The 25,221-nt window shown below is 40.4% G+C and overlaps 3 protein-coding genes across 8 annotated transcripts in view; 2 read left to right on the top strand and 1 right to left on the bottom strand.

The window, feature by feature from the left end:
* dnajc13 (DnaJ heat shock protein family (Hsp40) member C13) overlaps positions 1-2,047 on the bottom strand; it is a 33,223-nt gene extending 31,176 nt beyond the window's left edge. For all 6 annotated transcript variants that reach the window (XM_008294622.1, XM_008294620.1, XM_008294619.1 and 3 more), the window contains exon 1: positions 1,884-2,047. The gene's annotated coding sequence lies outside the window, so the exon portion shown is untranslated. The remainder of the gene's footprint in view (positions 1-1,883) is intronic.
* Positions 2,048-5,099: 3,052 nt separating this feature from the next.
* lztfl1 (leucine zipper transcription factor-like 1) lies at positions 5,100-13,229 on the top strand. The gene is made up of 10 exons (XM_008294623.1): positions 5,100-5,374; positions 5,689-5,813; positions 5,976-6,170; positions 9,300-9,357; positions 9,856-9,927; positions 10,045-10,110; positions 10,198-10,275; positions 10,565-10,741; positions 11,902-12,005; positions 12,189-13,229. Exons 1-10 carry the CDS (start codon positions 5,372-5,374, stop codon positions 12,205-12,207), a joined length of 897 nt encoding a protein of 298 aa, XP_008292845.1. The 5' UTR covers positions 5,100-5,371; the 3' UTR covers positions 12,208-13,229.
* Positions 13,230-22,063: 8,834 nt separating this feature from the next.
* LOC103366795 (C-C chemokine receptor type 9-like) lies at positions 22,064-24,648 on the top strand. The gene is made up of 3 exons (XM_008294624.1): positions 22,064-22,182; positions 22,326-22,378; positions 23,244-24,648. The coding sequence occupies exons 1-3, from the start codon at positions 22,179-22,181 to the stop codon at positions 24,291-24,293; spliced, it is 1,107 nt and encodes a 368-aa protein (XP_008292846.1). The 5' UTR covers positions 22,064-22,178; the 3' UTR covers positions 24,294-24,648.
* The last annotated feature ends 573 nt before the right edge of the window (positions 24,649-25,221 follow it).

Here is a 25,221-nt window from a genome sequence, read left to right on the forward strand (position 1 = left end):
GGGAACCTGTGTCAGCACTCTGCCAGGATCCTGGAAAAATCTGACTCCAGTTTTCCTTCCTCTCCATTTCAGTGTGCAAATGAAGCAGGGAGCAGCAAAAATCAGCCCAAATTATTCGCTAATTCATGTACCGAGAGGGACGAGTGTCAAGAGGTCGCAGAAGGCAGGAAACAAAACAAAAGCAAGACAGTTTCAAGTGCCTCAACACTGGAGGTCCTTTAAAAGTTAACCAGGTTTCACATCTCAATGACTGAAACACAGTTGCAAATGGTCCAGAACCAAGTTTTGCATTCATCGAGCAGCATAATTAATCTAATTCAAAGCGTGGGTTGATGGCATGCACGACAAGAGATAGAATTAGGCATTGCATAGTTTTCTCTTTCATGAAGGAGAGGGTAGTGCCTTTTTTATTATATTGCTGTGATGAGCGTGACAGCAGACCAAAGCAAATATTCCAGCACTGGGTCATGTGATTACCACTCCCAGTTCTTCTGGCCTGTATGTAGATCAGTAGCAAATTACTATGGCTATCCTTGACAGATTTGAACCCCCCTCCCCATACAAAAACATAAACGAAAGGACCATGAAGTAAACAGATCTCATGACTTTTTTTTTATAGAAACTTTAACAAAACAGGTTTTTAAATTGTTTAATTGGATAGTTGTGACAATCCCTGAGTAGATACCAACACTTGCTTTAACCACAGATGCCTACTAATGGGATTCTAGGAAAACTCTAGAACTTCTCTAAACAACCGCAAACAGGCTGTCAACCACACAGTACAGAGTTGGTACCCACTAGTTACTCCACAGCCACAGGTTATATTTGTCATGGCATTGTGGTCAGTTAACTCATTATAATCTTTTGTTTTTTTTCTGCGTTGTCTATTTGTTTGGCTTAGGCTTGTATTCTCCAAGCTATGAAAAAAGTTTAAATTGCAGGATTCCTTTAGAAAAGCACAGACAATTAGAAAGCTGCTTCAACATTAGTGTGGGGACAAGGTTCAAAACATCATGTGCCATTACATCAGTACATGGTCCTACCCACTTTTTTTTATAACAGCAATTAAAAATATATTCAGCAACCTGCTATTCGGGTAACAGATTTGTAAAGTAAAATGGCCAACAAAGAAAACACATCTTTGTTCAACTGGCCTTCCAGAATCACATCAATTATTTTATAGAGCACTGACAAAGCCAAACACATCACACGAGTATCAGGCTGACAACTGCATTGTGGTTCTCTTCTTTGGAGCTTTTTCCTGTCCTGAAGACATATCGCAACACTACACTGTGTTTGCCAATAATATGAAGCAATCTCGCTGCAAAGACGGGAACTTTAAGGAGGCACTATTAGTGATTCAGAAAACACTTGTTTGCAAAATATATATTTTAAACAGACCAGACTGGAGGTATAAAGACTGAAATCGCACAGGAAGGATTACAATGAGTAATGGCAATTCGTAAGTCAATTGGAGGATATGCGCTAGCTCCCGATCTGTCAAGTAAATCCATGACAAACAGCATTAACGTTACCTGGATCTCAAGCAGCTAGCCAAACTCTGCTTCATTGCAGCAGGCCTACACGGTTAACTGTCTGGCTAAAAAAAACAAGCACGGTAGCATAGTTTGCGATATCAACACGATTGCTCCACCTAACCCCAACAACAATGATAGCCCAGATACTTTTGTTATCAGCGTTTGCTTGCAAGATGCAGAAAAGGGGGCTGTGGCAGGCCACTGTTGGGTGCTAGCCACAAGCTAGCGGCTAACTAGCCCATCACTCAGGCTTTATGGGAGAACTAGCTAGTCGCATTAGCAGCGGGGTTCAATCAAGCAAACATGCAGAAGAGACGAGTGGCAGGTGCTAACGGGTGCAGTTACCTGTAAAATCGCTAGCGGGTGTTATTCGTAGCCGTCCCTCAGCCCCCCACCCTCCTCCGAGTGCGGCCGGTGCGTCTCTGTTTTCCCACTCTGGTGCTGAAGGTGCTCAGTTACGCCGTATTCCCCCCACCAGAACTCAGGACGCTGCCATATTCCTGATACCAAAAGCGAACTATCGCGCATGCGCGAGGCCTGCCTGTCATGCGGCTGTCAGCTGATTGGTTTGTCTGGAAGCGGAATTATTGAGACACCTGATCCCGGATCGGTTTTTCTTTCATTCCTTCCACGTTTGAATTGATAGATACGGCCGAAACCGACCCCGGAACAGATTAGTGTAGCTGTCTACTGCGGAACGAGCGTAATAATGGAGTTTTTAGTTTTCATTTGGGCTAATTAGAAAGGAAGTACTTAATAAGAGACGGCATGGAAGCGAGACGGATAACAACAGATACAGATTTTTTTTTTAAATAAAAAATTTAACCAAAGAGCCAACCCTAGACAGGTGATATACAAGAACCTAATTCTGACAGTCATCTTGCTGAAATGGTCTTGGGGAATTGACCTGGTGAACTGGAGAATACATTACATGATGTTGTTGTTTCTACTCTATTTATATATTTAATATTTCTCTCTGAATACTCAAAGGATAATTCAACTTGCTCATTTAAGAGTTTTGAAGGTCTCCACTGGTGTCAACAGCCTGCTAATACATTGTTACACATGGATTAAATACAGCTATTGTGCCCTCTAGAGACACTGTCCCATCAATGCAGCAATACCTTAAGTTGAGAAAGAGCACCTCCAGTTCACTGTACTTATCGAGTACTGTTCTGAGCACCATTAGACCTGCATGAAAACCCTGATCAATAATGACATATAAACACTGAGCACAAACATCTATACATGCAAACACACGCAAATACATTTAAAATGTCCTGCCTCTAAAATAGTTGTTTAAGGTCAACAGTGGAGTGTGCTAGCTTCGTTATAGTTTAATTTGTTGCCTACTTACTTTTAAATAATGTGCGTAACAGCTTTAGGAAAAAAAAACATTAAAAACTGTACTTTCTCATCCTGTCCTTTCCCATTTCTAATGGTCAACTTAATTTCATCTGCCAGCTGCCCACAGTGTCTTATTGCTTCCTCTGCCTTTTACCATTTCGTTGTTTATTATATATGATATTTTTGTGTTAAGATTCAATTTTTTAATTTTCTTACTTTTGATCTTGCAATGGCGCGTGTTCTTCTATAATTAAGTTTTCGAAGAAGTTTACAGTTCAGCTTAATTAGATTCTCTAAAACATTAAATTTAAACAATAGAGAGGCAGAACCACCGGAAAAGTCTAGCAGCACCCAACATAGAGGATCCTAATGAAAGCCAAAAGCGATCTATACTTTTGATCATTTGATTTTTAACTACTGCTGTGTCTCGAATCGAAGTGACTCACCGCGATTGAAGGTAAAGGGGAAACATCTTGGCCTCTGTCACTGACTGATGTTGCACACTAAACTTGAGCGGGGCAGCACAGAATGCTCACATTATCAGGCATCTGATTAGGTGACCAACCATGTGCTGCCCGTTAGTCTAATTCAATTACAGTTAGAGAGACATGAGGAAAGAAGTTTCCTTCTTTTTTCTTAGCAAAATGGAGAGTGAAGCTCCTTTGGCTTCAGTGACGGAGGATGTGAAGACGGTGTCACAGAGATGAAGTTTTTAATTTGGCTCACATGATGGAGAAACCGCCATACTGAGTCCCACCTGACAATCAACTTAATCATGTGTAAACAGAATGCTAGTGGTTGCAGTTGTATTTGTGCAAATGTCTGAACATCTTCTATTGCTCAAGGTATTGTTTGCTAAAAGTGTAAAGATTTTATAGTCTTTCCAAAAAAAAAGTATATAGTAGCTATATGTTGTAGAATCCTTGGCCTTTCTGTCGCTGGAGGTTTCCAGGGCTTGTCAATGAAATAAGGGACCCAGTGCCAAAGGAACAAAGGCACAGATGATTGAAGATGCTCCCTATGTTGGGGATGAGCAGCAGGGGTCTATACTCTGCATGAATGTGCTTTTACTGTAATAAGCCTCAACACTGTCTAGACTCACTGACAAGCCTGCTTCTCTCTTCCTTTTTTCCAACTCTATACTGCCATCTACTGCTGCATGTGATATATTGAAGCAGGTACAACTGCCACTTTGGTAACTGCATTTAACTCAGTTATAACCCTTCAGTACCTATGGCCCGACTCGTAAGTTACATTTTGCAGAAACGGCACAGAATATACATTTTAAGGTTTTGCTCTTTCAGAATTATTAAAGGCTGCAAGACAAACAGTTGCGAAAGTACATATAGCTAGTTTTAAAAAATGTGTGTTTTTTTCAAAGAACACGTTTGCATAGATTGTAAAGCTTGTTAGGTCTATGTTCTGTTATGTATGAAATCCACACAACAGCAGCTATATAAAAATGAAGTACAGTAAAAAACAAAATTAAAAAAACAGGACAAGAAATACAAAATTAGATTACAAAAATAAAGGTAATAATAAAGACTTTTCACAGCTACAGATATTGCATTATATAATAATGATTGTACCCAAATTATAGGACACACACAGAGTATGGAAATGGAACTTTAAAAACTGTAAAGAGTAATAGTAAGACATAATGATATTGCATTTAAAAAGTTACATGTTATTAAAGTCAGGTTGTATTACTTGAAAGTTTTTCTGTAGCATCGTTTTAAATTCTGTATCCGTATCTTGCCATATCATTTCATTTTTCTTTACAGAGTTAACTAAATATTTCTGTTGCAAAATATGTTGACCAAACTTCATTTGGCAAAGGACGGGATTAGAGTGTATGTAGCAGACATATGGAAACTGAAGAGCAAAGTAGATTGGAATGATATTAGTTGTGGTGCATTTAAAGATATATAGACAAAACACATTGTTCAATGTTCACATGGAATTGAAGTACAACAAAAACAGACTAAACAGCTATCTTGAAGCTAAAAATATAGATACACAAAACCACAGATGAGCGATATAACTGAAACAATTATTTATATGAAATTTGGCGCAGAAAATGTTGTCGCAATAATAAATCTTATGTTCTGATTATGGTCCGTCCATATCGCCTTTTGTTCTATCTTGAACGCAGCGCCATTGAACGCAGCTCTCGTAACCAAGGTGATGACGCTCCTTTCCGTTACCAAGGCATTCTCAAGGCAAACACTAGCTGGGTAGCTAAGCTAGCAGATCTGCTAGATAATCTTATAGCTATGATATAACCTCAGTTTAGCCTCTTCGCCGACTTTATTATAAGTGCAAGGGAGTTTATTAGAACCCTCGACTCCAGAATATCACCTCTGGCTTCCAGTCTGCTCCCTGCGTGGCCTAAATTAGAGGCAGAAACATCCATTTTTCCTTTGGATCAGCTCAGTCTACAGGCTAGCTAATTTAGTTACGTTAACGTTAGCGCCACAGCCACCATGGTAAGTAGCTGCTATGATTTGCTGTTTCGGCCACCTGTTTGCTTTTCTTGCTAAACGTGTAGCCCTATTTTCTAAACGTAGTACCCGAGCTGAATTTAAAGACGAGCAGACAGCTAACGTTAGCCAGCACCCCCACACATAGCACGTTGGACGTGCAAGCTCATGTGAAAAGGCCCTCTTACACATTAGCAGGAGAAAATCCCCTTCTAGTTAGCTGATCAGCGAATTGTGGTTGCTATCACAGCGTCTCTCCGTCTCTATATCAGTCTTTTATTTTCTTTGCTACTAATCTGTTTCCTCTTGTCTCCGTGTAGGCTGAATTTGGGTTTAATGAACACCATCAGAATGAAGTCATCAATTACATGCGATTTGCACGTTCGAAGAGGGTCCTGAGGCTCAAAACTATTGACTCATGCTTTGAGGAGCTTAAAGATAGCAGGTGACTGGTTGTTAAGGTTTTTGGTGCTATTGTTTTTATGCAAATGTAGCTTTATGCTCAGCAGTCTGTAGAAGGGAGATGTAACAGATAGAGAAAAAAAAGTGGTTTCTACTTCAGATGGATCCGTAACATTAATGCTTGTGTGTGTGTTTCTGTCTGAAGGCTTGTAGAGGAAACATTCACAGTGGACGAGGTGAGGGAGATGCTGGATGGGCTGCAGGTGGTGGTGCGTGGGGAGGTGGAGATGGAGCTCATCAACACAGCCCACACCAATGTGCTGCTGCTCAGGCAGCTCTTCTCTCAGGCTGAGAAGTTTTACCTACGGCTGCAGAGCGACATCTCAGAGCTGGAGAACAGGTGGGCTGTAAGGGAAGATGCAGATTAAGGTTTCCTGAAAAATGCTGCATTAATAACCAAAAAACATAAATTTAATGGAAGGAGACATCGACACATTTGTTCCAAGAGGAGTACAAAATGTGTGTATTTGGATCTTATGCAAAATACAGCACCTGCAAAGTCCTGAAAAAAGATTCATCCATCCATTATCTATACACCGCTTAATCCTCACTAGGGTCACGGGGGCTGGAGCCTATCCCAGCTGACTTAGGGTGAAGGCAGGGCACACCCTGGACAGGTCACCAGTCTATCACAGGGCTACACTTAGAGACAGACAACCAAGCACACTCACATTCACACCTACGGACAATTTAGGATCACCAATTAACCTCAACATGTTTTTGGACTTGTGGGAGGAAACCGGAGAACCCGGAGGGAACCCACGCTGCATGGGGAGAACATGCAAATTCCACGCAGAAAGATCCCGGGTGTCCTCACCGGGACACGAATCGGCAGCCTTCTAGCTGTGAGACAATGGTGCTAACCACTGAGCCACCTTGCAGCCCCTGAAAGAAGATAATAATGATATTTCGATAAAGTTAATTAATATCTTGTTCACAAAGTTATGGGTGTTGTATGCGCAAAAAGAAAACAACAATACAACCGTGGTATATCATTAACAATTCACACAATAACTTAGCAGGAAAATATTTTCTGTTTAAAAGGATTTAAAATGCCATTAGTTCAGGGTCAAACAGACTATCACACCTGGTGAGCAAGGCCACTGAACCTTTGTGTTCATGAGAAAAGCACATCTGTGTACTACCGTAGGCCACTTCCTCTTCAGTACTGCTTGCGCTCATATCTCTTACATGTTATATGCCAGGTAAAAAGGTCACTGCCAAACCTTCAGGAGACTGTGGTAATTTAACCCTTGTTTCCATTACGCTGGTTTCTTTTGTTCCACTGACGTGCAGTTGATCTAAAAAAAAAAAAATCACACAACTTCTACAACCTTTTCAGTACTTTTAAAGATAACTTTACCTAAAAAATAATAAAAATTTTTCCATGAATATAATATCTTCCTGCCTTAAGATGTAACGCCACACTGTTGCTTCCACTTAAATGCATGTATCTACGTAGTCCCTGGTACTCTCTGCTCGCAGCAGCTCGAGCACACCAGTTCGCCTAAGACTCTGCTCAAACACCGTTAAACTGCTCTACGCTACACAATGGCGAATTGTAATGTTGGAGTTATTCAGCCATACACCTTCAAAACAGAATCCAATCCTGAAAAGTGTAGTAACACAGAAAGCTCCACCCTGTACGTTACTACGATTGTTTGTTAGGTTTCAGGTTTGTGAACGTGTGAAACCCCTGAAAGTCTTAATCCATGTTTTTGAGGCTCTATACACATCAGTGCAATTTCAAGGTGGAAATTCTCAGTCATGCGGTTTGCTGCTTGTATCACCCATGATGTGTCTTTTGCCACATAAACAATATAAGGACATGGTGCCAAAAAAAAACGTGATTGTCACTGGTGGGGATCTTTAATACATTTGAAAGCACTGAAAAGCAAATTTAAAAAGTGTAATGGAAATGCACCATGTCAATAGTGTGCAGATGAAACTGTTATTAATGAAAACCGTTGCTAGTCAGCTCTGTGTATTATCCTCAGGACATTGTTTGAGGAGTTTTTCCAGATATATAGATCATTTTAGTATTGTCAACAAATACAGACCTCTCATCATTTTTTCTTAATGCTTTGTAACTAAAGTGAAACTATCTACCACACTGTATTATTACAAGTGAATGAATCTCAGTGAACTAATTCTTTAATTTTTACTCCCCATAATTTTAGGTTGTGTAACGCATTGCATTAATTTAAATGTATTTCTGTTTAATTTACTAAAGGTCATATTAAACTATTTTCTACTATCAGTAACAATTTGCAGTAAGTGGCACAAAGCCATTTGATGGAGGTGTAACTGTTTGTGGTTACATGTAATATAATGAAGCCTATTAAATTAAACCGCAAATGCAGTTCTTTCGCTTTTAACTCAGGAAGAAAGCTCCTTAGATTGTTGTTGGTTTTATATCACAAGCCTGAACATCGAGCGAATTGGGTGTGTACATGTCATACCAGCAACAGATAAGAAAGATAAATCACATTTGAACTGGTGTCAGAATGTTCTTGACATTTTGGCAAATGATTAGTTTTAGGGCCTTCCGCCTCGACTGTACTGATGTCTTAGCGCAATCAAGTGAGTATATAGAAAGATAAGAATAACTGTAATGTCTCGTTCCATAGCGTAGAGATATTTGCGCTGATATAAATGTAGATGGCAGTTTAAAATGTTAGATTTGTTTTGCAAATTTCAGGGTCATACCGAAACCACACGTCGACTTGTTTCTGTTTTCGTCAGTGCGATTAGAGAGAATGTTTTTCATATTTCACACAAATGACATCAGCGAAAAAGATCCTGCAGCTGACTCTTCTTCACATGGACTAATGCTGTTGGCTAATTGTCATAATTGTAACGCTCCATAGTGCATATACACAGGTTTAAATGCACTCTATGTAGCACTCAGGTGAACTTCATATAACTTCTGACCTTTTACCTTCTTGAAGCTCTCTTGTTGGTAATATGCACATGCTGGGTGGATCAACAACCCCCAAACCTTTTTTTCACAGGCCTCAGCTGTACGTGACTGATACGCCGTCTTAAGCCAGGAATACGCCCCATGTCACAGTCTACGTGTCTTCAGCTCCTTCTTAAAAACCACATATAAGCTTTTCACAGAACCGTTCTTTTCACCACAAGCATATATCTTATATCATCAGTGCTAAACTGCCACCAAGAACAGGGGTGTAGAGTTTCCTTGCTAGTATTCCTTGCTAGATTTAAAAAAACGCAAACATCAACATTGAGGTGATAAGGTGAATGAGGTCATAGCACAGATTACCGTATCAGTTTTACTGTTTTCCGTGTTGGTCACAAAGCGCTGACAACAATAACTCTACATTACAAACGGTTAATCTTGTTAACATTTAGAGATAATAACTTTCAGCTTTTTTTTGTCTTTGTTTATTGGTTCTTTTTTTATTATTCTCTCGTCTAATTCTTTGTTCTTCTCTCACCCGTATAGGGAGCTGTTAGAGCAAGTGGCTGAATTTGAGAAGACTGACTTTAAAGCCACCGATAAGGTGAGCGCAATGTGCAGCTCCGTCACATGCAGGATCTTCAAACATTACCATCGGCCGTCATTAATCATGTGTTTCGAGCAAATGTGCACCCGCACTGACGTCGGTAACCAAAGAGGAGCACGGCATTCCTTTGCATTTTAAGTAGTTTTTGTATGTCAGGTTGCCTGCCCTTCACATTTCTAGCCGCACGGCTCTGTAGTCACACATCACTGCGGTTGACGTGTGGTTTTTTAATGTCACATGGTTAAAGAAAAACAAATCAACTTTGTAATGCAATACTCCGCTCTTTCATTGGTTTGAGCGCTCACACCTTTCTCAAAAAGTACACACCAGTCGTCTTCACACTTCTAAGAAAAGCAAGACTTGACACATATAAAATGGTGTTTTAGTTTCACAGTGACATCTCAGTCACAGTAGTAGCAAAGTATATACAACATGACTGGAATGAGATGTAAGAAATGTTCTCCCACGGTGTAAAGTCTTAAACTTTATTTCCAGATAAACCAGGAACCAAGCAAACCCAAGTTGGCACCGCTGAATGAAGGCGGGGTGTCTGAACTCCTTAACAAGGTAAAGAAATACAGTGGATGGACATGGACTACATGCACAGATTGATTGCAAAGTTAAACTGCCATTATCATGTTTATACACTGATTCACGCCTAATGTATTTTTAATACTTGTTCAGGAGATAGCGAGACTACAGGAGGAAAATGACAAGCTAAAAGCCAGACTCCGGACTATAGAAACCCAGGTAACCTTTTAAACAAACTGGCAGCTTTTCCCATAATCAGTAGCAACAGTTATGAAACTAATTCTCTGCCTGATTTATTTTTATCAGGCCATGAGTGCACTAGATGAGAAAACCAAGGCAGAAAGAGCTCTAAAAGACCTTCAGAAGGTGCAAGGTGATCAGCAGGTACTGTTCTAAGTTTACATTTATCATCATATTCATGCTTTCCACTTTTGCTTTCCATTTCACTACTCTTCGTTGTTTTTGTTTTTTTTGTATAACTCTAAATTTTTCATTTCCATCTGAACACTTGCTGCGATTTGCTTTTGTCTGCTCACTTGGACCTAATGGTATGTATCCTCCTGATCAAAGTGTTGCTTGTTGCCTGTTGCTGTTAGGAATAGAGGGTATAAATTCTGCAATGGTTACTTTCCATTGAACCTGAGCCTGAGCGCTGTTTCTTTCCCCTTTTAAGCTGGCCGCTCAATCCCAGGAGATCAGCAGTCTAGAGGACACAGTCGCCGCTCTGAAAGAGGACTATGAAAGGTCTCTCAGTGCCAACGTTGCATCCCAGAAGGATTTGCAGGAGAACCTGATCTCTGCCAAACATGAGCTTCTGCGAGTGCAGGAGCAGTTGTCCCTGGCAGAGAAGGTATGCCACTGTGGTCTTTTATGGAAACTGACAGTAACCAGCCTCTGAGGGTAAAATCCACCAAATGTCAAGAGTTATTTCCTTTTCTAACACTTATTATTGAGCTGCTGAGACAATGGGGGGGTGTCATTGTTTGTAGCCACTTGTGATAAATGAAGCCTATATAAAGGAAAGCCCCTTTTTCTGTTTTTACAAGTTTTTATTCTAAACAAAGAATTATGCAGGAATGTATTGTACATGCAGTACCAGCATTAAAGATAAACTTGAACTGTTGTATGAATGTATTTTGCATTTTTGGCAAATAAGTATCAGGGCTTGTTTGTTCAAATATAACCAGGTGGTACAGAAATAGAAATGCATATCAAGCATAACAAGATGAAAAGTATTTTACGGTTTAGAGAAATGTGTTCTAAAATTAATATCATTGGCAGTTGTTCAATCTAACTGTGAAAGCGCGCTTCAGTCTGTTTCTCTTTATGCAAGTAGAGATGGAGGAAGCAAGGCTTTTCCACGTTCACTCGCATCCCTTACAACCTTCAAAATCAGAGTAAAAGGTCACGCAGCTGACATTTCTCAACGTGAGCTGTTGGTCTGTTTGATGAGTGCATGAGGTTTATTGGGTTGATTTTTTTTTTTTCTTTGCCTACTGACCGTCCCAAGAGTTAGAACAAAACAAGGTGAAGCAGGGTTTTGTTGTCATGCTGTGCAGACCTTGAATAACCTCTCGGTTGATGTTAGACAAACCTCGAACACTTTTCAGAACTAAAAACTTGTTTTTACACAGCTTACTTGACCCTGTAAAAACTGCAAAGTTATTTTACCTCAATTTTAAACAACAACACATTTGCTTTTTAATATATTTGCAATTTTAAAATTATTTGGTTTATTTAAGATTTTAATTTTGTGTCCCTTACTGTGGTTTATTATGTTTAAAAGCACTTTATATTGCCCCAGTATATAAAATGCTCTATACAAACAGAGCAGCCTCGCCTTGCTTTGCCTTTATGTGCAGCTCACAGTAGCTCACATGAGGTCAGCATTCACCAAATGTCAGGTATCACTCACTGTACTGTCAAGCTGTTATTGAGATGTTGGGGTGCATTGCGCTGTTTTTTTTTTTGTTTTTTTTGTTAATGTTTGGATGTATGTGTCCTGTGCAGGAGCTGGAGAAGAAGTTCCAGCAAACTGCAGCCTACCGCAACATGAAAGAGATCCTAACCAAGAAGAACGAGCAGATTAAAGAAATTAGAAAACGATTGCAAAGGTTAGTATTCATCAAGAAATGCAAGATATAAATGCAAATTTAATCCGAATTCTTCCGTATGATACAGAAAGCACAATTTTAAAATTTAAATCACTGTGGATTGCCAAAAACATTTGGCAGTGATGTAAAACAAGAAAAAACACGATTGGCACTTGTCTAATTTCATATAACTTTCTGTTTCAGATATGAGCCCAATGAATGAGTTCTACCTAAGACAGCTGGTTTGACAGATGTCCACAGGGTAAGACAGGACCAAAATTTACAACTGTGGTTTGGACAGGAAACCGTCAGTTCCACTGCTGTGAGACAAGAGAGACAGAAAAAAGCACTTCCACAAGGAATTGTTTATTCACGCTTTATCTGGCATCTTCAGTAGTTATTGGCTTTAGTAAAGAGCAGGAGCGGGGAGGTTGGCAGCACACACAACTGAACACACAAATGAAATAGTGACCGCCGTGCTTTTTTTCTACGTCTCAATTTGGAGCTCACTTACAGTAGCTAGCAGACTTCCCTCAGTGCTCTATGCAATTACTAACACGTCCCTGTTTGAAGAGGCCTTGTCCGTTTGCTGAACTGGGCAAATATGTACTGTCTGCCTGAAGCTTTGCAGTCTTATTTATCAGATGGTTACAGGTAATATTTAGCCTTCTAATACTGGGTAATTGATTACTGATGTTTTGCTGATCGGTCTTAATTTTAGCTGCCCCTTTTGTTGACAAAATCCAATCATGATTGAGTTAGCTCCAAGCTATTTTCTTTATTATAGTGAACAGCTTAGTAAAAAATAAAAATAAAAAAGTATTTTTTCTTGACCCCTGAGGTCATTATTGCTTTAATTTCTTACCTAAACATTTAATAGCATTTCAGACAAAAATATTTCCCATGACCTGACATTGTATGAAAGCCAGATCATTGGAAATATTGCAAAATGTATTACTTTTTTTTTCTGCTCTTGCATATTGAATGACATGGATAGTGATCTAGAATGATTTCCCTACTTCCCTACACAAAGGGCATAGAATATTTTTGTGTGGAATCTTTAACTGTGTACTTTTCGTATTGCTGTGGGTGATGGAGTGTAAGAGAAAAAGAAAATCAATATATACATGATGTTCATGAAGTAATGCTCTTGTAGAGTATGATACATCTACCCTATATTACAATAGATGTGCATTTGTTTGTATTGTGCAAAGTATGGGGTAATAAAAGCTGTTACCAAACATATGTATTGTCATTTTCTGTTGGTTAAGTCAGTGCAGGTGACCATCATTAAAATGCTTTCAACTTTTCACTTTAGGTTTAGGGTGTAACTCTCATCTTCAGCTTCAAGGGATGTCACATAGGTTTAAAAATAGCCTTTAATAGCAAAATGTTTCTAAAAAGATCGATTTTGGCAATACTTCACTGCTCTGCATGTTTTGACCTTATGTATAGATCAGACAGTCACATAGGCAGGGTGAAAACAATAAAAAGTTGTAAGAAACTGAATGAATAACAATGAACTTCACACTAAAGTAATGCTGCTGTTTATGGAACAGTGATTTAACTAGGGGGCGCCATGCTGCAATAAGACACAGGGCATGCACAAATCAGAATATTCAATTCAGTTCAAGTTAGAGGACCTTTTAACTTGAGCTGAACACAAAACATTCACATTAAAACATATATTAACAATAAGAGGATGTACAGTGTATTCTTTGTGTATGTGTCTGTGTGGGTTGTTCAGGTCACTCACTTTTCCTCCATCACTAATTTTTTGAATGTTTCTTCACAAACTTTGGGTGACATGAAAATGTATAATTCTATTTCTGTGACCTGTGATCTCTGCAGTTTACTAATAGCAAGTACTTACGAGGATGTGGAGTCAAAAAAAAATAATCTTTTGTTCAGGTATTTTCATATTAAGACCCCAGTATTGGTTTGTGTGCTAATATCCATCCATGAATACTCCAGTGCCATAGTGACATGGTGTTTCAAGCTGGGTTATACTTATCTATAAAAACATATCTATCTCAGTGGAACATTTCAGATGTCCCTTTCCCCAGCAGTGTTTTCCACTTTCTCCTGCAGGATCCTGAGGTGTTCCCAGGCCAGATGAGATATATAATCCCTCCAGTGAGTTCTAGCTTTACCCAGAGTCTCCTCTCAGTTGAACATGTCTGGAAAAACTCTAAATGAAGGCACCCAGGAGGCATTTTAACAGATTCCCCAACCAACTCAGCTATCTTTAAGGCTGAACCCGTCCACCCTGTGATGGAACCTTATTTCAACCGCTTGTATCCGCAGTTTCATTTTCTTGGACTCTACTCAGAGCTCATGACCACAGGTGAGGATCGACTAGTAAACCGAGAGCTTCGCCTTCCAGCTCAAGGTCCTCATCACTGCAATAGTCCAGTACGACACACATTGCTGCCAATGTAAAACCAATCCATCTGTCCATCTCAGGTTCCATTTTCCTGTTACTTGGGATGAAGATCCCAAGATACTGAAGTTACTTCACGTGGTGTGTAGCTGATCCCCAACCCACTGGCCTCCAGCAGAGATCCATGTCCTCAGACTTGGAGGTGCTGACTTTTATCTTAGCTGCTTTACTCTCAGCCATTAACCTTCCTAGTGTGCGCTGCAGATCACGGCCTGTTGATGTCAACAGGACAACATCATCTGGAAATAACAAAGATGCAGCTCTGAGGTTCCCCAACCGGACACCTTCCTAACCCTGGCTGCGCCTTGAGATGTTCTCCATGAGCATCACAAACAGGATCAGAGACAAGGGGAGACCTTGGTTGAGTCCAACACCCACTGAAAGCGTGTTTGACTTTGCGGCGAGAATACAAACACACCTGTCACTGTGGTTGTTCAGGGATGACTTGTAGCAGTACACTCGTAGCAGCCTCTTCAGCAACTCTGCAAGGTTCAACAATCTCAGTCAAACTGAGAACGGACTGTCATGCCAAACTTACATTTTTTTTTGTGAATGCATCTTTTTTTAATCATAGTAAGCAGGGCTGTTTTAATGTTATGTGTATTGGTGTTGCATAATTTCATGGTAAGTCAAAGAGATTGATCAGTTTAGTAAGATAAGATAAACTTCCCTAGCAGAGAACCTTGCAGCAACTTGCTAATGTTAAAACTCTACAATGGTCTGATAACTACATCACTTGCACAATGCTGTTGTGCAAAAGTTTGTTTTTGTTTTGACGTCAACACATTTAACCACTTCATCAGCTTCTGCAGCAATTGTCCTGAAAAGACATTGCTGTTTTGTCTTGTTTGTCACAACCAAAGTGGATAGAGACAGTGGCAGAGGAAGAAACAAAGGTGGTCAATCAACCGTCAACCCCCTGTTGTTGTGAGTGAAACGCTTAAAGCCACAGTATCCTGACTTAAGCATGTGTTAGGTTTGCTTCATGTGCAGGAGTTGTGTACATGATGTGCTTGTCTTGTGCAGGAAAAAGAGGCGGGGGTGAAACTTACCTATAAAAAAAAAGAAAAAGATTGTATGCTCATGAAACTGATTGCCTTTTAAAAATCTTTGGGCTGTGCTGTGATGTAGAAATAATTTCTAACCCATTTGTTTTTGTTTTGTGTTTCATAAATAAAAGATTTTAAAAAAGGATTGTGTACTGTTTACAGCTAAACAGTTGGCACCATGGGAAAACTGATGATAAAGTCAGATGTGATGCAAACAGGTGCCGATCGGTTTATGAAATAAATCACTGCAAGCTGGTGTACAGGAAGTGGTGACGAGCGTCTCTCAGTACCAAACTCAGCAGACATTGACAGTACTTTCCCACAATATGGGGCAACGGTTAATATATGTCAGACTAGTGTAGTGTACCCAATACTGAACAGCTTCCTGTTCACTCATGAGGCATTAAAGGGGTTTTCTCAGTTTCACATGTGAGGTACAAGCTTCTGTTTTATGGTTTTTCAGCAGAACCGGCAAGCAGACGTCTACTTGTGAGAATTTCAACGGAGTTGCAGAATATAAGGTGAAGTCCAGGATGCCAGGAAACAGAAAGTTACTGTCATCTGGGATTTTTAATGCAGGTGCTGCATATTTAGACAACTCTGACATGGAATTCAGTCACCGGAAATCAGTGTAGCATATCAGTGTGGTCGTATTATATGCCAGACGGCCTGCCCTTCACTTGTTCAGAAATCATGGTTCAGGTGGTAAAGCAGGTTGTCTACTAATTGCAGGGTTGCCTCCATGTGCCAAAGTATCCTTGAACAAGAACTTTAAAAACTACTGTATGAAGCGCAGACCATTTCCCATTTAATTTATCTCTCAAGATGCTAGATGGCAAATTAAGGGACTACAGTTCATCCTGAGAGGAACACGAGTGTCAAGGTATCCCAAAAAGCATTACGATGTTTTATCTGGTAACAGTGTCTGTGTAGATTCTCAGTCACCCAGGTCATGGTATTCATCCTGAGAGCATGAAACTTCTTCAAGGCAGCTGGACTTATTCAGTTCAGAAATCGAAAAACCCTCTTGGATGAAAAGTGAAACATCTTAAAGAACCAAAAAGAGAAGTCTAGTTGTTTTTTTTTTACTGAAGCTCTGGACAATGATTGTACAAAACTTTGTAGAAATCCATCCAGCTGTTTCAATTTTTCATTACGAGCCACAGCTGGTCAACTGATTGACAGACTGGCCAGTAGTTTGGCAAAGTCCAAAGCTGTGGAACAAGTGGAACTTTGGTTAAGAATATTCTGTCAACTGCTGTTTCCATGGTGGTTTACTTCATCCCTGCCTTCATATCTGTCTGTCACCATCGCTGCGGTATCAGTGATTCAGCTTGTAAAACTTTTGGTGAGTATGTCTCTGCCACCAAGGGCTGTTCAATATCCGACACCTTCAGAAAGATTGTGATAAAGATTAACAGACGTTGAAAAAAACTCTCAGTCACTTCCGAGAATGATTGTTTAATGTTCCAGTTTTAATCTTGATATAATGTTCTGTGAAATGACATCTCTTCAACGAACAGCATGATGTTGAAGTCAGAGAATGAAGCACTCAACTGGCATCTGTGTCCATCTGCAAACTTGATACAACGCAAATAATCTGGATTATTCAGGCAGATTGCAAGGTTTTCCCCTTTTTAATTGTCATGTACCGCACTCTGGAAAGTTGTAACTGCTAAAAGCATGCTGCCCTTATCACACTATTCTGGTGACTAATCTATGGCCCTTCAACCTTTTGTCACTTTGGAGGCTTTGTCAGGCCTTAACACCAGTATTCAGAGATGTGAGGTGGTCATGCGAATTGAAGCATTTTCTAAACCAGGAGAGTTGACCTAAATGATCATATATTTAAAAAACAAAAAAGACATTTCAAAATATTAGGTGTGGAATACAGACTGTCATGTTTATACTTAAAAAAATGGACGATGGGTGCAGATTTAAGGTGATTTCATTGTGTATGTTGTGTTTATTGTGCATGATGTGCCGCCTGGCCACTGTGATTCCTTGGAACGGTGGCCTCAAACGCATGTGCCTGTATTATTCATTCTCATCTGATGGTGACAAAGGGAGTTCCCTGTACGTCAGTGTGGTCAAAACTGAGACACACAACCTTTAATTGTTCGAAATCTGAAGAACATAAATCCTCATCTTCTGTCATCATGTGTTCGTGACGGGCAAACAACAGAAAAAAAAAGGTGTAAAAGGCCAGGAAGTGAAAACTGTGAAAACTATGAAACTGTGAAACGGTGACACCCCACGAGCCTTTATGAGAGCCATTTTACTTTCATTTGTTTATGTATGTTTTTTCAACTTGTGGTTTCTTGGAGCAGTGGACTGTTGTTATGATTTCTGTGCTCAGTGAAAAGACTGAAAAGACCCAAAACATAAACTGGATAATTTCTTTTCAAAGACTTTTCTGTCTTTACAAGGGGGAAGTTAAATTCCCAGTTCTGGCTGCTTTTGTTTGTGGGCTTTTTTTTTTCTTTTTTTTTTCTCAGTTTTTCCCGTTGTTTTTGTTTTTCGTGTTGACATGTGTGTCGTTCTCATATTAAAAAACACATTTAAAGGCATCCTGTTTCTCCTTTTTCAGAAGTGACAGAAGTGTCCACTTGCTTGGTTTTGCTCTGGGTGGGTTAATGGTCAGTTTAGGTTGTTTTCACTCCTTTATATTCTTCAAAGTTAAGTTAAAGATCCCACCTGGTGAAAATACTTTTTTTTTTTTTAAACTTCATTAATATGTCCATATGGTGTTTAAAATAAGTAGAAAACATAACATATTTTAACTAAATGTTGTGGTACCCATATCCTTACTTCTCGTTGCAACTAGTGGTGGCCTGTTAACTGCTACACAAAAGTAATCCAGAAAAAATAAAAGTGTATCACTTTGGTACTCAGTGGACATCTGATGCAAAATTGGTGGCCTTTTTCTTCCATACATGTGTATACGTACTTTGTGACCCTGTGATTTTTACTGAAGTGGTATGAATGTACACTTTATGTGCATTTGTGACACAATCTATTGGTATGTTTTTCATTGGAGACCCAAACATGCAGGTTTTGGGTAGAATCTTTTCCCTTTTGGACATTGAAGACTGTGTATATTCACAATGCATGATGGGAATGATTCATGTCCTCCTAACAAACTATGAGGCGTGTCAGAAAAGTTCCAGGACTGGTGTCACAAAAGATAGATTTTAAAACCCAAACTATAAATTACGAGTTTTCCCTTTCAGACCATCAACCAGCACGTCTACAAAGAGATCCTGCGGCCTTGGCTTCGTTCAGTGCGTGAGAAGAGACGAGAGTTGTGGCAGGATAAGTCGTGGCTGCTTCACCATGACAACGCCCTGAGCATCCCATAGTTCCTGGCTGAGAAGAACATCGCCGTGCTGGAGCAACCTCCCTACTCACCCCAGCTGGGATTTTTTCCTCTTCCCCAAGCTCAAGGGGGTCATCAAGGGAACCTGTTTTGAAGACGTGGACGACATCAAGATGGCTGTGACGACGGAGCTGAGGAGGATCCTGGAAGAATCGTGGGAGGCTGGGAAAGTGCGTCAAACTTCAAAGGTGAAAACTTGTAGTTTGTAGTTTGGATTTGAAATTTTTTGTGACACCAGTCCTGGAACTTTTCTGACACATCTTGTAAACAGGGAAGGGTTGATTTATTCACCGCAGGAATAGCGACTGAAATCATTGCAATGCACAAGTGAATAAGTTGTGGACATGACGTCATATGAAATAAAGATAAAGATGCACAATCTACTGAAACTATATAATTCACAACAAAGCCACTGCCTTAAAGCTATAATTAGGTCACTGTGCATCTACAACCTGGGACCTGACATCTTTTTTTGTCTGCAAATGAAAGTTTCATTTTGACTTTCCACAGTTTGTACTCATCTCTCTTCTATAGTTTTACATTCCCACAGATCAGAACTCTACAGTCCAATAGCTGCATTTTGGCAGTTAGTATGTGGCAGGTAGTGAGTGAAACCTCTCCGTCTGCTACTTTCTTCAACGGCCTGTTCCCAGGAGAACACTCATCTAATCATGACACAGCCGGACGCCTCGCTGTGATTCAAACCGAGAAACACAACCAGCAATTGGTTGAAATCTGAAGACCCACACGCTCATCCTCCCGCGCCAAGTTGGGTTTGTACGCTAAGACTGTAGAGGTTACGTCAGGCTGGTAAGTGACGCTGTGAGAATACAGCAACACACTTCTCATTTACAGAGAGGCTTCACAAGAGGCAAGAAGGCAAGAATCACACACACACAGCAAGAAAGAAATACTTTTGACTGGTGATGATGTAAAACCATTTAAAAAGTGAGTGTCACTCCTCAATTGACGTGATCTCTTTATTTCTTACGAGGTATCAAGGTGACTGTGTTTTCTGTTATAGTTTTGGCTTCAGATTAAACAGTTGACTTGAGAGGGACTTTCTGTTGCCCTATTTTGTGCCAGTGTGGTCAGCGGCATGACTTTTATAGTTTTGTTTTCTGTACTCGTGGCATTACCCGTGAAATTTCTACTTCCCTGTCTTCACACTGTTTGTTTATAGGCACTTGTCACATGATGCCTTTTTAACTAGGTCATAATTGATAATGAAAAACATGCACTAATGCTGTAGAACAGTACACATGCTGCTGTATGAAGCAGAAATATGTATGTTAGAGGACTGGTGCTAGCGCTCTATTAATTATATAGTAATTATAAGCATTGATACAATTTAAAGGGCTGAGTTATATAAAAATTCACCCCCTTACAATTCTCATAAACTGAGAATTTAGCCAAATAGAGACCAACACCGTTTGGCTGAAAAAAGTATGACAGGAAATGAAATAAAGGTTACTGTATGTGTGGAACGCAGCCCTCTTTATTATCACATTATATAATCGTTTTATATCTGCAGGACCCCTCTGATTGCGATGATTATGATACAGGGGTGACTGAAGACCCCGGCAAGTACAACAGAAGTTGGCTAAGAGATGTTCATGGTCGGTACGAACCGCCGCTCTCAACTTCTCCAGCAGCATGTTCCTTCTCACCTGCATTAGCGCGGACCGCTACATTGCTATTGTGCAGGTCACGAAGGCCCAGAACCTGAAGAAAAAGAGGCTGTTGTAAAATGGTGTACCATCTAACTTTCATGCTGTAAAAAAAAAAAAATTCTCGCCAATTTTCAACTATAGTTTCTTGAACAATTTACGGCTATCTTAACAGATTTTTCTTGTTTTATTCAATTACAGATCTTAATTAGTAAAATGACTGGCTTTTAAAAAAAATTTGGTAATTAAAATGGTAATTTATTTATTATGGGCTGCAAGGTGGGCCAGTTGGTTAGCACTGTTGCCTCGCAGCAAGAAGGTCGGCGGTTGACATCCCGGTGGGGGCACCGGGATTTTTCTGTGTGGAGTTTGCATGTTCTCCCCGTGCGGCGTGGGTTCTCTCCGGGTTCTCCGGCTGCCTCCCACACAGTCCAAAAACGTTGAGGTTAATTGGTGATTCTAAATTGTCCGTAGGTGTGAATGTGAGTGTGCTTGGTTGTCTGTCTCTAAGTGTAGCCCTGTGATAGACTGGTGACCTGTCCAGGGTGTCTCCTGCTTTCACCCTAAGTCAGCTGGGATTTTGAACCATTTTTAGTGGTATTTTTAATTTATTTATTTTTATTTATTTTTACAGTGCAGCACCTCTTAGTTTAAACTCTACCTACCTCTGATCTTTATACTAAGCTAAGCTAACTATCTTTTGGTTCCAGCTTCATATTTGTGGTATCAAGTTGTTCACCTAGCAATTCAAAATCAAATCAAATCATATCAGGTTTATTGTCACTTTGCTGTACATACACAGTAGTACAGGCAAGATGAGAGAGCGTTTCTTCAGGATCATTAAAGTTTTGCGGAATAAACGCCTGGGATGGGCAATTACCAAGAAAACCAAAACTTTGACTTATAATGTTAAACTTTTATTCTTTTTTTAAAAACATGGTTTCCTTTTATGATAAAGCGGCGTATTCCATTAACACTTGGTTCAAAGCAAAATCCCAAATAGACCTCCTCGACGCTGTCACACTTATTTATTCAGGCACTTTAGCAAGACAGATGATGGTTGCATGCACAGTGATTTTAAGCGCCGTCTCACACTGCCTGAACTTGCACTGAAACTACTAAAAAACAACGAAACTTACAGCATCTCATCACAGACTAACTTGTCAGGGTTTTCGGTTTCATGCATCACTCATCTGCAAGGCTAAGTGCTCCACCTGTGTATACAAAGAGTTTCACAAATTGGGCCAAGACTTCATACAACCTGATCAGCTGAGGAGGAGAGTGTGGGCGCTTTATTTCCAGCCTGATGGTCAAGGTTCAGTGGGCGTAGCAGTGCAGCTTCCCCATGAAAGTAGCGCACTATTGTCATTGTTCACACTCACACTTTGAAGCAAGTTTCAAGTTAGTGCATGTCTCACTGTAGTGTAAACTCTACTTATTAAAGAAATACGCTGCAGTTTAAGGCTGTGTGTTGTTCTATTCTACCAGCTGAGACAGAGATGGAGGGATAACGAGCAGCACGTGATTTCTGTGGTTAAAGGGAAACCATATAAACAAGTGAAGAGGAGTCGGGTTGTTGCATTTGACAGCTGTACTACCCAGACAACAAAAGCAGCACCGTGACTGTAAGGTTGCTCTCCTCATCTCTTCCTAATGGGTAAGTCAATCTATGCACTTTAAAATTAGCTTCTATTTCACTTTAAGTAAAATTTCCTCATATGTTAAACTTTTTATTGAACTTTTTACAGTGTTTTGATTTTTTTTCTTATTTTAACGTCCTCTTTTTTTTTTTTTTTGTAGATTACACGGACGAACCATTTACAGTTATGACCACAGGATATTCTCTTCAAACTGTAAGTGTGACTTTGACATCTGTCGTCTTGACAACAGTAAAAACCCATGAACCAGTAACGCAGAAATACAGAATATCTGAGTAGATGCAAATAAGTAAATATGTAAATGCAGGAGCAGAATACGGAAGGTGATACTGCTGACACCGTCGACATCAGTGTTTTATTCTAACACAGTATTTAAAATAAGATTATAAAGAATACAGTAAAACCTAATTCAGGATGCTGTTTAAATTGGGCAAATCAGAATTTGTATAAAACACACACTCCTTACTGAATATGATGAGTTTTTTTGTGCCTGTTTTTGCTTTTTTATTGTTAAATGTTTCTGATGAACGAGTAAAAGAATGCATTTCACAATCCAAGTATGGTGGATTTATCTAACGTAGACATCTGCAGGGTCGTAAAATGCCACAGTCTAAGACGTATCAGCATCAAATTTTCCATTGTTTGCTAAAACCCGCCGTTTATCTCTGCCCTATATCTAAACTTGATGCTTGTTGGGGTACTGAGTTCTGCAGCGGCCCCCTTTCTGGAGCCCCTCAGGATGGTTCACCCCCTCAGGCTTGGATAGCAGCAGGAAACTGTGCGCAGCAGTGTGGTTTCTCCTGCAGACACAACACCTGCACCTAACAGCAGGGTTTTTTTTTTCTTTTACGCACTCTGGTTTAGCACAGACGGTGTTTGATGTCATTTCATGTATTCCCACTAGAAGCATATTATGTTATGAAACTGTAGAGCAGTTAGGGAGTTTTGTAATGAGGAGAGAAGAAAAAAAAGGTATGACAGGAAATGACATAAAGGTCACCATATGTGTTGCACGCGACCCTCTGTACCGCCACTTTATAGAATTGTTTTTTGTCTGCAGGACCCCACTGATTTCGACGATTATGACACGGGGTCAACTGAAGACCCCGGCATGTGCAACAGAAGCTGGGTAAGAGAGTTTCGTGGCCGGTACGAACCGCCCCTCTTCTGGATGATCTTTATCCTTGGCGCTGTGGGCAACCTGCTGGTGGTTTGGATCTACACCACTGTGCGCAACCGCCTGAAAACAATGACCGACGTGTACCTGCTAAACCTGGCTGTGGCTGACCTCCTCTTCCTGTGCATGCTGCCCTTCTGGGCTGCTGATGCCATCAAGGGCTGGGAGTTTGGCGTCAGTCTCTGCAAAATGGTGTCCGCCGTGTATAAGATCAACTTCTTCAGCAGCATGTTCCTTCTCACCTGCATCAGCGTGGACCGCTACATTGCTATTGTGCAAGTCACGAAGGCCCAGAACCTGAAGAAAAAGAGACTGTTCTACAGCAAACTCGCCTGCCTCGGTGTCTGGCTTGTCTCCACTCTCTTGGCCCTCCCTGAGTTTATCTTCGCCCAGGTGACGACAGAGGGGCAATCGTCCTGCCGTCTGGTCTACATAAACAATGCCTACAACCGGACTAAGATCCTGGTGCTGTCCCTGCAGATTTGCATGGGCTTCTGCATTCCTCTGCTGGTTATGTTCTTTTGTTACTCTGTAATCATTCGCACACTTCTGCAGGCCAAGAGCTTTGAAAAGCACAAGGCTCTGCGCGTCATCTTTGCTGTGGTTTTTGTGTTTGTTCTCTCTCAACTGCCTTACAACAGCATGCTGATTGTGGAAGCTGCACAGGCAGCTAATGCTGCTAACTTCGACTGTGAAACTGTAATTCATTTTGATGTAGCCGGACAGATCGCCAAGAGCCTGGCGTTTACTCACGCTTGCCTCAACCCGTTCCTCTACGTCTTCATTGGAGTTCGGTTCAGGGAAGACCTGCTAAGGATTGTGAAGAATTGTGCGGGCACTCTGAGCCAAGGAGGCTTCAACAAAGTACCGGCAACTGTCAAACGTCCTTCTGTCATGTCAGACACTGATACCACCCCTGCCCTTTCCATATAAATGCCCCATGTCCTTTAACTGCCCAAACCTGAGACCTGAGCCAGTTCAGCATTATCAGAGTTTTATCTCATGCATTACTTGCTTCTAGCAGAGCAACGATAACATTTACAACCTCGAAAGCAAAAACATCTTTGTAGTTTACATTCATACTCTCACATTTACAGGCACAAGTTTTTCACTGGAATCACTGTATAAACTGTATATTACTGTAAATACTGTTTTTTAAAAAAAAAAGTGTTTGTAGTTTGTTCTGTTGTCTATTTGTGGTGTGCTGCTGTAACTGAACAAAAAAAAAAAAACAATTGTATTTTTGACTTTCTGGTACAAAACAACTATTAAAAATAAGAAAAAAAAATCTGCAGTTCATGTCCCTGATATTCTGCCTCCACAGCAAAAAAAACGTGAGAATGAAACTTACTCTCAACCATAAATGAACACAGGGGTTAAGTGAGGTGATCAGGTTTTATCTGGGAAAGTAGTCAAGTGTTTTCAATGGTTTAACGTTTGTAGTGTGGTGGGAAACAACGTGGCGAGATCAGTCCACAGTGCTTTCGGTCTGACTAGACATCCTCCTGTTGATAGTCTGTGCCATCTTTTGTGCCGACACTCTTAATTGCTGAACCTTGTCTTAGTTGTTTGGATATGACTTGGCAGTTTCACAGTGAATGCTGACGGATGCCCAGTCAGACTGGCATGAAAGATGTTTCCCAACGGCTGTCGCTCAGACCAACAGACAGACAGACAGTTGCCACCAGCCTTGAAAAGTTTCCATGCTCTGCCGCAACTTTAGTCCGACGCACAGGATTTCAGTTTCACCAACTTCAAAAAGTGCCTCACTTGAACCTCGGATATGTAGGTTTTGAATAAAAGGCCCACATCTGTCTGATATTCAATACAAAACCAGGCAGAGGAGGGTGTTAAAAACAAA

This window comes from Stegastes partitus, unplaced genomic scaffold (assembly GCF_000690725.1).
Source record: "Stegastes partitus isolate 25-593 unplaced genomic scaffold, Stegastes_partitus-1.0.2 Scaffold980, whole genome shotgun sequence".
Lineage (NCBI taxonomy): Eukaryota > Metazoa > Chordata > Actinopteri > Pomacentridae > Stegastes > Stegastes partitus.

What these genes read in the sequence shown, in the direction of transcription:
- lztfl1 (XM_008294623.1), top strand. An exon ending in GAGGAGCTTAAAGATAGCAG is followed by an intron (nt 5,814 to 5,975) that starts GTGACTGGTTGT and finishes TTCTGTCTGAAG; the next exon opens with GCTTGTAGAGGAAACATTCA. An exon ending in ACTTTAAAGCCACCGATAAG is followed by an intron (nt 9,358 to 9,855) that starts GTGAGCGCAATG and finishes CTTTATTTCCAG; the next exon opens with ATAAACCAGGAACCAAGCAA.
- LOC103366795 (XM_008294624.1), top strand. An exon ending in CAGGATATTCTCTTCAAACT is followed by an intron (nt 22,379 to 23,243) that starts GTAAGTGTGACT and finishes TTTTGTCTGCAG; the next exon opens with GACCCCACTGATTTCGACGA.